Source organism: Habropoda laboriosa, unplaced genomic scaffold (assembly GCF_001263275.1).
Source record: "Habropoda laboriosa isolate 0110345459 unplaced genomic scaffold, ASM126327v1 scaffold529, whole genome shotgun sequence".
In the NCBI taxonomy this organism is placed as follows: domain Eukaryota; kingdom Metazoa; phylum Arthropoda; class Insecta; order Hymenoptera; family Apidae; genus Habropoda; species Habropoda laboriosa.
In genome coordinates, this window is record NW_017100671.1 from 346,910 (window position 1) to 357,904 (window position 10,995).

General features: G+C 36.5%; 1 protein-coding gene across 1 annotated transcript in view; it reads left to right on the forward strand.

The window, feature by feature from the left end:
- Nucleotides 1–3,388: 3,388 nt before the first annotated feature.
- LOC108576836 (tyrosine-protein kinase Dnt-like) overlaps nt 3,389–10,995 on the forward strand; it is an 11,242-nt gene continuing 3,635 nt past the window's right edge. Inside the window, exons 1-5 of the mRNA XM_017939900.1 lie at nt 3,389–3,406; nt 3,786–4,192; nt 5,176–5,361; nt 7,123–7,261; nt 9,691–9,836. Of these exons, the coding sequence (XP_017795389.1) occupies nt 3,389–3,406; nt 3,786–4,192; nt 5,176–5,361; nt 7,123–7,261; nt 9,691–9,836 (896 nt within the window). The remainder of the gene's footprint in view (nt 3,407–3,785; nt 4,193–5,175; nt 5,362–7,122; nt 7,262–9,690; nt 9,837–10,995) is intronic.

Sequence of the window (10,995 nt, forward strand, 5' to 3'; positions counted from 1 at the left end):
ATAATTTCTTTATTTTATAAAATATGTAAAATATTTTGTTTTACACCTTTTCCGCAATTTGAAAATATCGTTTTGCCAAAAACTTTGTTTTTTTTTTAAATATTTTCTTTAAAATCAAAATTTTGCAACTATTTGCGAACAATTTTTTCTGATGGGCTCCTTTTCTCTGTTTCTCTGTTTCACTAACATTTTTCCCTTTTCGGTAATAGAAAAACATTAAGTGTTGGATATGTCCTCTATCTTCTTGCATCCTTAAAACAATATGTATAACTCCGAGGAGAAGCTAGTAATTGTAACGAGTAGACTTTCAAAAGACACGTGAAAAAATAATTTTTCAGAATAAACGCAAGCTTCGTATGTTTTTATCGAGTTTTATTTGTTCTAACGTCCTGAGAGATTCAAATACTGTATATCGGAAATCGACACGAACTTTCCGGACAACCTAATATTTTGTACAATAGCCCTTAGTCACCAAGGATTCCTGCCCCTTTTTCGATTCCTTCCACGTCATCCCCTCTCCAGTCCCTTCCACGTCAGTCTCGAAACCTTCCGCATACAGGCTGGGACAAAAACTTTGCCTATCTGGAATACTTTCGTTATTTGTAATAATATAGAAAGGTTTTACACACAAAACTTGGATGTAATGTAAATACTTTTTACTATTTTTTATAATAGGATATTATATTTTTTTTATCGCTGTATGATCGCTATTGCGACGATTTCAGAGTGCTGCAATTAAAGTCTTATCTATACACTGTAGAAGACAAAAAATTTTCATTACGAAAAATTGAGTGGTTCTGAGTGATGCATCACGTGGTGCATGTATCTTCTCCGAAAATGTAGGAGTTTCGAAGATTTAAAAGTCACCCCTATTTTTTTTAAATATACCTTTAAAATAATTTCTATTTCAAAGCTATGGCTTAGCCCAGTTGCGTGGGACACCCTGTACAGTCCAATTTCGAAAACATGCTCAGATTTTTACAGAACTGCACAAGGTGTGTCAGAATAAACCTCTCGTTATATTGTTAAACGTTCTACTCAATTCCACGGCTCAGAATCCAATATCTGCACGTGATACCTGTTTGGTATATATTTGGGCAAAGTATTTTCCAAAAGACCCATACTCAGCTGGGTATGTTCATTTCCATAAAAAAAATCTGGAATTGTTTCACGGTGTTGAGGAAACGGCGAGGAAAACAGGAACGGCAAAAAGAATTTCTAACAGTTTAAGTCGAACGGTTAGCCGGTTTACAGAGGTACTCACTGTCAGCACGTAGTTGGCTGGTCGTCATCATAAAAGGCCTCAGGCTATAGTGGCGTATAACGTGGCATGTATAGTGTGTAACAAGGAGTGTGCATAGCTTGGAGTATAGCGTGGTAGCGACAAGCGGCAAGTTGACGAGGTGTCTTCTCCGCGGCAAGTTGGGAACCGATCATCATCGCAAGCTGGTAATCAGCTACGAGCTGCTGCAGTCTGCTTTCAGCCAGAACTCCTCTTTCCTTGCCCTAGCATCTCTCTTCCCTCTTCCATGTCTGCTATTCTTCTCTCTCCTCTTTTCTTCGGCTATTCTTCCATTTCTATCGTTTCTGCCGTTTTTTTCATTCTTTCTTCGTTCCTCCCCCCCTCTAAGCTTTTCTTCTTACCCGTGGTCCTCTAGATTCACTTTGCCCTCCACTGAGCGCAAATTGTCTTCCGAGAATGGTTCCGAGTTTCAGATTATAGAAAGGTTCAACGTTCGCGTGATTACGAGCAAGCAGTAGCTGTTTCTCGTCCTTTACGTCCTTCGACTTTCTTCCATTTGCTTTTCGTCCTTTCCGCCCTTCGACGGTTCACTGCTCTTAAAAAATACCTTTTCACCGTCTATCTTGCTCTCACTCTTCTCTTCCTTCGTATCTTTCTTCTTTTTTTTTTTTCTTTTTCCCCCACATTTTCATGCTTTGTTCGCGTAGATAGTCTTTCCTAGGTACACATTGGGTTGATGGGAAAATTATGTTTGGTTTTGACCGTGCTGAGACCTTTTAAGTTTATAAAACACTTGACTCTCGTCTGAACTTAGAAGTCAGTGTAGATTGTGCAGTTCCTAGCTGTTAGACATGGAGCACGACGAAGTCTGTTTTCGGTCTGTCGTGTTATATGAATTTGAACAGGTGTAAATGCAACTACAGTAAATTCTCCACAAGTGTCAGTCCGCAATGAACCTAACCTGACACTTGTAGAATCAGTGACTACCTTTTCGAGCCTTGCGCGCACCTTTGTAGTTTGCCGAACGTAGACAAGGACAGCGAATAAAAGATAAGGATGAAACGTGAGTCGAGGCAACCAAGCGATTTAAATACCAACTTTTTTAATTTTACGTTTTTTTATCCCGAAATTTTGTCACGCCAGACAGTGAACGTGTAATAAGTAAATGTTGTTCAAATTATATCGTGTTTGATATCATTTTCATCAGAAAAATCTCACCAACATGTTCAAACAAATTTCAGATGAAAAAAAATAAAATTAAAGAAATTATCGTAAAATCTCGTAAAAGAAACAGAGTGGTGTAGCGTTACACGCTTGACCGACTGCGAACGAGATAACATGGGTGCAGCAATGACGCAGACCTAGGCGTAGGACCATTTATACTGACACTTGTAGAATCCAAACTGATTGACACTTGTAGAGAATTTACTGTACTTGTGCCAAAACTGTTCGCGACGTCTTTTTGGTAGAAATTTAGTGAATGAACGTATGTGTCAACGATGGTTTACCAAATTTCGTGATAGAAATTCAGAGTTGCAAGGTGAACCTCGGTCTAGCAATCTTCAAAGAAATTATTGCTACAAATCCACGGCAAACACTTCGAGAATTGGCAGAAAAACTTAACACGTTCAGGACGATGTGACCCACCGGTGCAGAGTGAGGTATTTGCCTTCTAAACGCGGTAAAAAGTCCTTCATAAGTATCGTCAAACTGAAAAAAAATCTACACAGATAGTTAATTGAACATTTGGGCTATAATGTGGTATAACTTTTCTTCATTTTTCTTAATTAGTAACGGAGCTACACTGCTTTAAAGAAGTTAACCTCAAAATGATTGAAATATAGAATTATTATTTACCAGTTTGTTGTTTTCTGAATTTAAGTAATTCGTAGTGGAATTGTACCTGAATTGTACCAAATTTCATTTTGAAATTATGCGTTATTTAATATTTTCCATTTTCATTCTTAATTTTAAATACGTATTTAGTAGGATTCAGTGTTCTTTCCTGTATCATTGAAAAGGGCAAAGCCTTCCCTTTAACATAAAAAAGAAATTGGCTGCGACTAGCTTGCAACTGAGGTAGCTACAGTGATTTTTATTTTTATTGACAGGGGAATGGCGCGTCACTAAATCTTTCATCTAAACATGATTTATTGTAAAACGGTATGGTGGTGGCCGGTGACTTATAGACAGAAGTGTATTTATTTATGAATTTCCTAAACGTTCACTAGCTGTTAGAAGAGTCTAAATGAACGAACGCTCGAGTGGGCCATGTGCCTTCTTTTGCCGTGCTTCCCTCTCTTAAGGAGAGCTCTGCCTCGAGGGAAGGCCAAGGAAGGCCATATTGCCAAGGGTGTCCTCTTGGCGAGGAATTTTGTCGAAGTTGAGTCTAAATACAGTTCTCATAACCGCGCACGATTATTTGTTTGATCAATCGATCACCACCTTTATCTATCACTCCAGCGTCCTCTATTTTCTTACATAGCAGATATTCAAATTAAGAGAGATTGCAAAACATGTAGAGAAATTTTCACATTTTCAGTTACCGTACACAATGTCGGTGGACATCAGCAATCCATCCGCCTTGAGCAGTTCCCTAAACATATCACAAGCCGGTGAAATTCCTGTTGGTGAACTTCAAACTTGGGCCTTGGCGTTGCATTGCGGCCCTTACGACGCTGAAGTCGACCTGAGTCTTCGGATAAACGTCTCTCTGTCGAGACGAAACACGACTAGTCTGGACTTCAGACGTAAGAAAATCTGTTTGAAGGACAAGAGTAACACAGGAGGGGAAGAAGTTCTCGTTGCGGCTTCCGGATCTTCTTCTGGTGGGCAAATGTTTTATGCCGCCATTGGCTGCGCGTGTGCCTTCATCGCTGCCATTTTCGTCCTCGTTGTTGCTTACTATGTTCGCGATAAGAAAGCCAGGAGACATCGCGATCCTCTTCAGTAAGAATTCTTTCCCCCATTTTTTTTTAACCCCTCAGCCGCGGGCGACGCAGAAATCGTGTTCCACTTATTCTGTTAATAGTTTTATTATGTATTTGAATATAGGAAGACGTCGTTTCACCAACTACGCTTCTGAGGAATGCGTATTTTTTTGTATCGCATTGAAAGTCTCTTTGCGATGAACCTGTGGAAGATGTTAAAGCGATTTTGTGCAGAAAAATGTGAAAATCGCCCGCGACTGGAGGGTTAATTACCGACTCGATAAAATTTGTTATTAAGATTTTAACAGACTTTCAGGTTAGAGGTAGCAAAACGTTCGAGATAAAAACTTGTGATACATTTTCTCAACATTTTCTCAGTAATGACGGTTTTGTTATTAAAAGAAGGATCACAATTATATAATTTACGTTAAAATATTTCTCCTGTAATTTACGCGTCACATATCTGAACGATGAAAATGCTGAATTTATAAATATGAAAAACACTAATATATAACAAATTTGTCAAACTTGTTACAAGGGTCTTTTCAGGAAAATTGGAATTTTGATGTAAAGATAGTTTCGTTCAGTATGACAGTCGTAAAAGCAGTTGCCTTTACGCAAAAGATTCGATAAGATTTGCAGATAAAATACGAAGTGACATCTTTTCTATTAATTTTACCAATACTTAGCACTTTTCTTTTCGAGAATGTCTTTTGTTTCTTTGAACTTTTAATTCCTTCGAAATACGTAGCAAATTTTTGTAGCGCTCACATTTGTGATCGTTACTCCTGAATTTATTTTGATAAGCTTAAAATCAACGTATCGTTGCATAACTTTTAATCTGTCGTGAGCATGGTTATGTCAGCAGCAACTCAGTATTACGTCGCTACTCACGTGGGTTAACAATTAATTAAATTCAGTTTTAACTTTTACACAACGCACCGTACCTTCATTAATGTCATTTTAATTTCATATAATATGATTTTACTTTCAATTTTAAAGAGAATCGAGAGGCCTCAGTTCCGCGTGTAGCGTGGAAAGAGGTACAGGAGTCGGACCTGCGCAAACTTTTTTATCACCTGATACACCTCCACCAGCCTCTGCAACATCCAGTTCTACTTACAGGAGATTAGATGACCGACCTAGTCGAGAGTTGCACGAACGAATTCAAGAAATCACGGTCCAGAGGTACTTAACATTCTGTTACAACATTTCACTAAATCAGAAGAAAGGCTAAAGTATTTTTAACAATCAGACAGTTAACCTTTGTGTTAGTAACTTTGTATTTGTAACATTTGTAGGCAATGTAAGTTACACGAAGCCCGAGAAACGGGAGAAATAGAATAAAGTATTATTGCTTATAACACGATTAATTGAAAATAAACATAAAAATGATAAAACTAATTGAAAGTAAAAATAACATTTAAGAAATTAATTGAAAATAAAAATTTTGAAAAAGTATTAGTTTATGATACGACTAATTGGTTTGGAAATAATTAAGCGGAATTTGCTTCTTGTGAAGCTTCGGTAAGCTTTGAAGAAGGTCTATTTAACTCATGTTATCAAGTTAAGCAGACTGCCTCTAGAAATAGAATAAAAAATCCCAATAGTGTGCGAGTGAAGTGCACCGATGGAGTTGGAGGAACTTGCAATGATGTAATGGACCAAAAAATTATCAAACGATCGTATTCATTTTTCGAGGCGATTTTATTAATTAAATTAACCGACTACAGAGGTGATAACGTTTTACACTAAATTTATGGCTGCTATTTCTTTATTTTAAAAAATTTTTATCAGTATTTAAAATAAAACGTCAGCACGTAATATAAGTGGTCAGTAGTACATCGAATAATACAAAAGCTGTCAGTATTCTCGTTAAAATATTAGTAAACATAAAAATTTGTCAGTATTTTAAATACAGTAAATTCTCCACAAGTGTCAGTCCGCAAGGAAGCTAAACCTGACACTTGTAGAGTCAGGGACTACGTTTTCGAGCCTCGCGCCCGAAGTTTGCCGAAGGCAACTAAGCGATTTAAATACCAACTTTTTTAATTTTACATTTTTTTATCCCGAAATTTTTGTTAACATATTGATGAGATTTTTCTGATGAAAATGACATCAAACACGACATAATTTGAACAACATTTACTTATTAACACGTTCACTGTCACGCCAGATATTTCACTGTATTGAGATAAAACAGACGCCCTCTATTAGATTACATAGAGTCGAATTAAAGAAATTATATTTTTCTATTATGAATTGTCGAGCCGTGAAATCTCGTAAAAGAAACCGAGTGGTGTAGCGTTACACGCTTGACTGACAGCGAGCGAGGATAACATAGGCGTAGGACCATCTATACTGACACTTGTAGAATCCAAACTGACTGACACTTGTGGAGAATTTACTGTAGATGGTATAATAAAATATCCTAACCTATCCAAAAATTTAAATTTTATTAACCAAAAACAAATGTTTTTAATTATCACAACAAAATTAATTATTTATACTGAGCAAAATATTAATTTTTACGTATTTCAAAAAACACTTACCATTAATTTAAAAAAAACACCGACCAAATGGAACTATAAATTTATTTTCTTACAATGAAACGTATCTTTCAACGAAAGCTAAATATCGTTCGTACTTTCATTAATTCCACACAATTGAAATATCGTTCGGGGGTATAAAATACCGTAAAACAGGTCTATCGCTTTCTCCATACACGTCGAAAGATCAAACACGCGATGCGAGCATGGGAAAAAAAATTGAAGTACGTTAACTCGTTTCGATTTACCAAGTCCGCTTCCGTTTCGACAGCCGCCTAACCAATTCAGCTTCCCAATAATTTTGCGAGGAAGAATCCCAAAGCTTTTACAGCATAATTATCCGTTTCGTCGAAGCTGCAGTCACCAATCTCCGAGTAATCTTGTTTCGCACTTGTTACAGATGCAGGGTACGCCTTCTCAGCATCGAAATGGAAGGCACATTCGGTCGCGTGTATAGAGGCAGTTATCACGAGGAGGGTGCGTCTTCCTCAAGGGATGTCCTAGTGAAAACTGCCGCTGAACATGCATCGCAATCGCAAGTGAGTAATTGTTCCTTCGCTCGCCAATTAATTCTTGCACTTTCAACCGTTATTAATTCAATTATTATTTCAAGTTTCCTCTCAACTTCCTTGTAATTGGGGTCGAGTAATATCACTGCGCAATTGCGCATCTACTTGTCGTTCGTTCCGTGGAAATAACACGAACTATATAATGTAGTCACGTGTATTATGGGAAATATTGTTTAACTTGTCCGAAAGAATGTTTTATAAATAGCAGAACAGAAATGGAGTATTTAATCAACTACTAATTTTAAGAGTGTAGATAACGAGCCTTAGACACTTCTTTTTTTATCAAGGTTAAAGATTACTTTATTCAACGATAGCTTATCAATAATTGCTCGATAATGTTACAGTCCATTTAAATACTTTATCTAATTTAAGTAATTCATGCGTGATTAATCTTAGAGCAACATATGCTCGAGATCACTATGCACTGCGGGTTACGTAGAAATTTGTGGAAAAAAGTCGAGAACTTTTTAAACGATTTGATAGATCTTTTATGACTCAAATCTACCGAAGTAGAGCAAATTGTTTTTGGTCCCTGTACCATTAATTTCAATTTCATGAAAAGTTGATAGCAGTTTTGATATTTGTGTAAATTGGTGTGTAGTCGAATTCTTTTGATCGATAGTGTATATTATCAAGATGATTAAAAATAAATTGCGATTATTTAAAATGAGCATTTACGACGTTATGTACGTCAAGAATAATTTCTGTTTCGATTATCTTCTTATATACTTAGTAGTGAAACAATGTTGTTTCTTTAATGGATCTGCGTAAAGTTGTACGTCGTCAGAAAATTTTCAGTTAATCCCATAAAGTATTTGATACAAAAGAGAAGATTCTATGTTAAACAATTTGTAAAATTGCAATTATTTTAACACCTATTGCAATTTACACACCTACCTCAAAACGTGGAAATATATTTTACCAATGTCAACTTACTAAGATATACCGGGTGGGGCCACAGGAACCCCCCGAGTTTTCAAATGAAATAGGGTTTTGAGTTTTTAATTTTTTATTAAGTTCTTTATGTCAATAGAAAGATGCTATCCTGCCGTTTTATTTTTTAAAAAGTACTCCAGTGAGATATATCCCGCCATTTCTCGGTCACTGTTTCAGTCTATTTCTCCTATTGTCCTCTCGATCATTTCGTTAAGAATCGCTGCAATGTCCCTATTCACTTTGCTTGAAGCAATCGCTGCGTTTTAACAACTAATTCACTATTTTTTTAAATCGTTTCTATTACGAATACACGATGCTGTTTGGTCCATTATTCCATTATTGAAATGGCATGAAATAAACAATCCCGGTAATTATTTATTTTAGGTATTCTTCACCATTTTCATGACCGTGAAACATGTTATCAAGGTTATCATTCTGAACAAATTTTCCCTATACAGTAAATTCTCCACAAGTGTCAGTCCACAAGGTAGCTAAACCTGACACTTGTAGAGTCAGGGACTACGTTTTCGAGCCTCGCGCCCGCCTTTGTAGTTTGCCGAACGTAGACAAGGACAGCGAATAAAAGATAAGGATGAAACGTGAGTCGAGGCAACCAAGCGATTTAAATACCAATTTTTTTAATTTTCATTTTCATCAGAAAAATCTCACCAACATGTTAAAAAACATTTCAGATGAAAGAAAGTAAAATTAAAGAAATTATATTTTTCTACCATGAATTGTCGAGCCGTGAAATCTCGTAAAAGAAACCGAGTGGTGTAGCGTTACACGCTTGAGTGACAGCGAGCGAGATAACATAGGTGCAGCAATGACGCAGACCTAGGCGTAGGACCATCTATACTGACACTTGTAGAATCCAAACTGACTGACACTTGTGGAGAATTTACTGTACAATGGTACTGCAGTTTGGCGTTAGTTTCTGAGATATTCGCAAAAATATTTTTGTCACTCTATATCATATTTTTAATGTTTGGGATATGTTTATAGTAACTTGGATTAGGTTTGGCTTAGGTTCTTAAATGTAGAATCTGAAAAGAATATTATGTTGGTTACATAGCTGCATTTTTGCTTCAGTACAAGAAGAGTTGCATTTTTTGGCACAATGGCTGAAATTTATCCAATTTCTGTTAGTAATGATTGAGAATAATGTTTAATACCAAAACTAGCTCGGAAACTACATATGGCCGAGCGGCTGCAACATACGTACGTAGAGAAAATTTGTTCAGAATGATGATCTTGACATTATATTTCAAGGCCATTAAAATCGCCGAGGAATACCTGAAGGAAATAATTACCGCTGTCCCCTCTTTTAAACTCCATAGCGTCAGTTGAACCAATTGACGGTATTCGACAGTAAAAGATCGTCAGATTCCTATGCCTCACCCTGTTACCACTTAACAATAAAATTCCGTGTTTGATCGTATTCTTCATTCTTACTTTCGAAGGTCGCTCTTCTCCTACGAGAGGGTTTAGCGTTGTACGGGTTAAGTCATCCAGCGCTGCTTCCCGTTTTGGGCGTTTCCATCGAAGACAGAAGTGCGCCGTTCCTCTTGTACCCTCACACCGGTTACAAGAAAATTTGTGGAAAAAAGTCGAGAACTTTTTAAACGATTTGATAGATCTTTTATGACTCAAATCTACCGAAGTAGAGCAAATTGTTTTTGGTCCCTGTACCATTAATTTCAATTTCATGAAAAGTTGATAGCAGTTTTGATATTTGTGTAAATTGGTGTGTAGTCGAATTCTTTTGATCGATAGTGTATATTATCAAGATGATTAAAAATAAATTGCGATTATTTAAAATGAGCATTTACGACGTTATGTACGTCAAGAATAATTTCTGTTTCGATTATCTTCTTATATACTTAGTAGTGAAACAATGTTGTTTCTTTAATGGATCTGCGTAAAGTTGTACGTCGTCAGAAAATTTTCAGTTAATCCCATAAAGTATTTGATACAAAAGAGAAGATTCTATGTTAAACAATTTGTAAAATTGCAATTATTTTAACACCTATTGCAATTTACACACCTACCTCAAAACGTGGAAATATATTTTACCAATGTCAACTTACTAAGATATACCGGGTGGGGCCACAGGAACCCCCCGAGTTTTCAAATGAAATAGGGTTTTGAGTTTTTAATTTTTTATTAAGTTCTTTATGTCAATAGAAAGATGCTATCCTGCCGTTTTATTTTTTAAAAAGTACTCCAGTGAGATATATCCCGCCATTTCTCGGTCACTGTTTCAGTCTATTTCTCCTATTGTCCTCTCGATCATTTCGTTAAGAATCGCTGCAATGTCCCTATTCACTTTGCTTGAAGCAATCGCTGCGTTTTAACAACTAATTCACTATTTTTTTAAATCGTTTCTATTACGAATACACGATGCTGTTTGGTCCATTATTCCATTATTGAAATGGCATGAAATAAGCAATCCCGGTAATTATTTATTTTAGGTATTCTTCACCATTTTCATGACCGTGAAACATGTTATCAAGGTTATCATTCTGAACAAATTTTCCCTATACAGTAAATTCTCCACAAGTGTCAGTCCACAAGGTAGCTAAACCTGACACTTGTAGAGTCAGGGACTACGTTTTCGAGCCTCGCGCCCGCCTTTGTAGTTTGCCGAACGTAGACAAGGACAGCGAATAAAAGATAAGGATGCAACGTGAGTCGAGGCAACCAAGCGATTTAAATACCAACTTTTTTAATTTTACGTTTTTTATCCCCGAAATTTTTCTTAACAT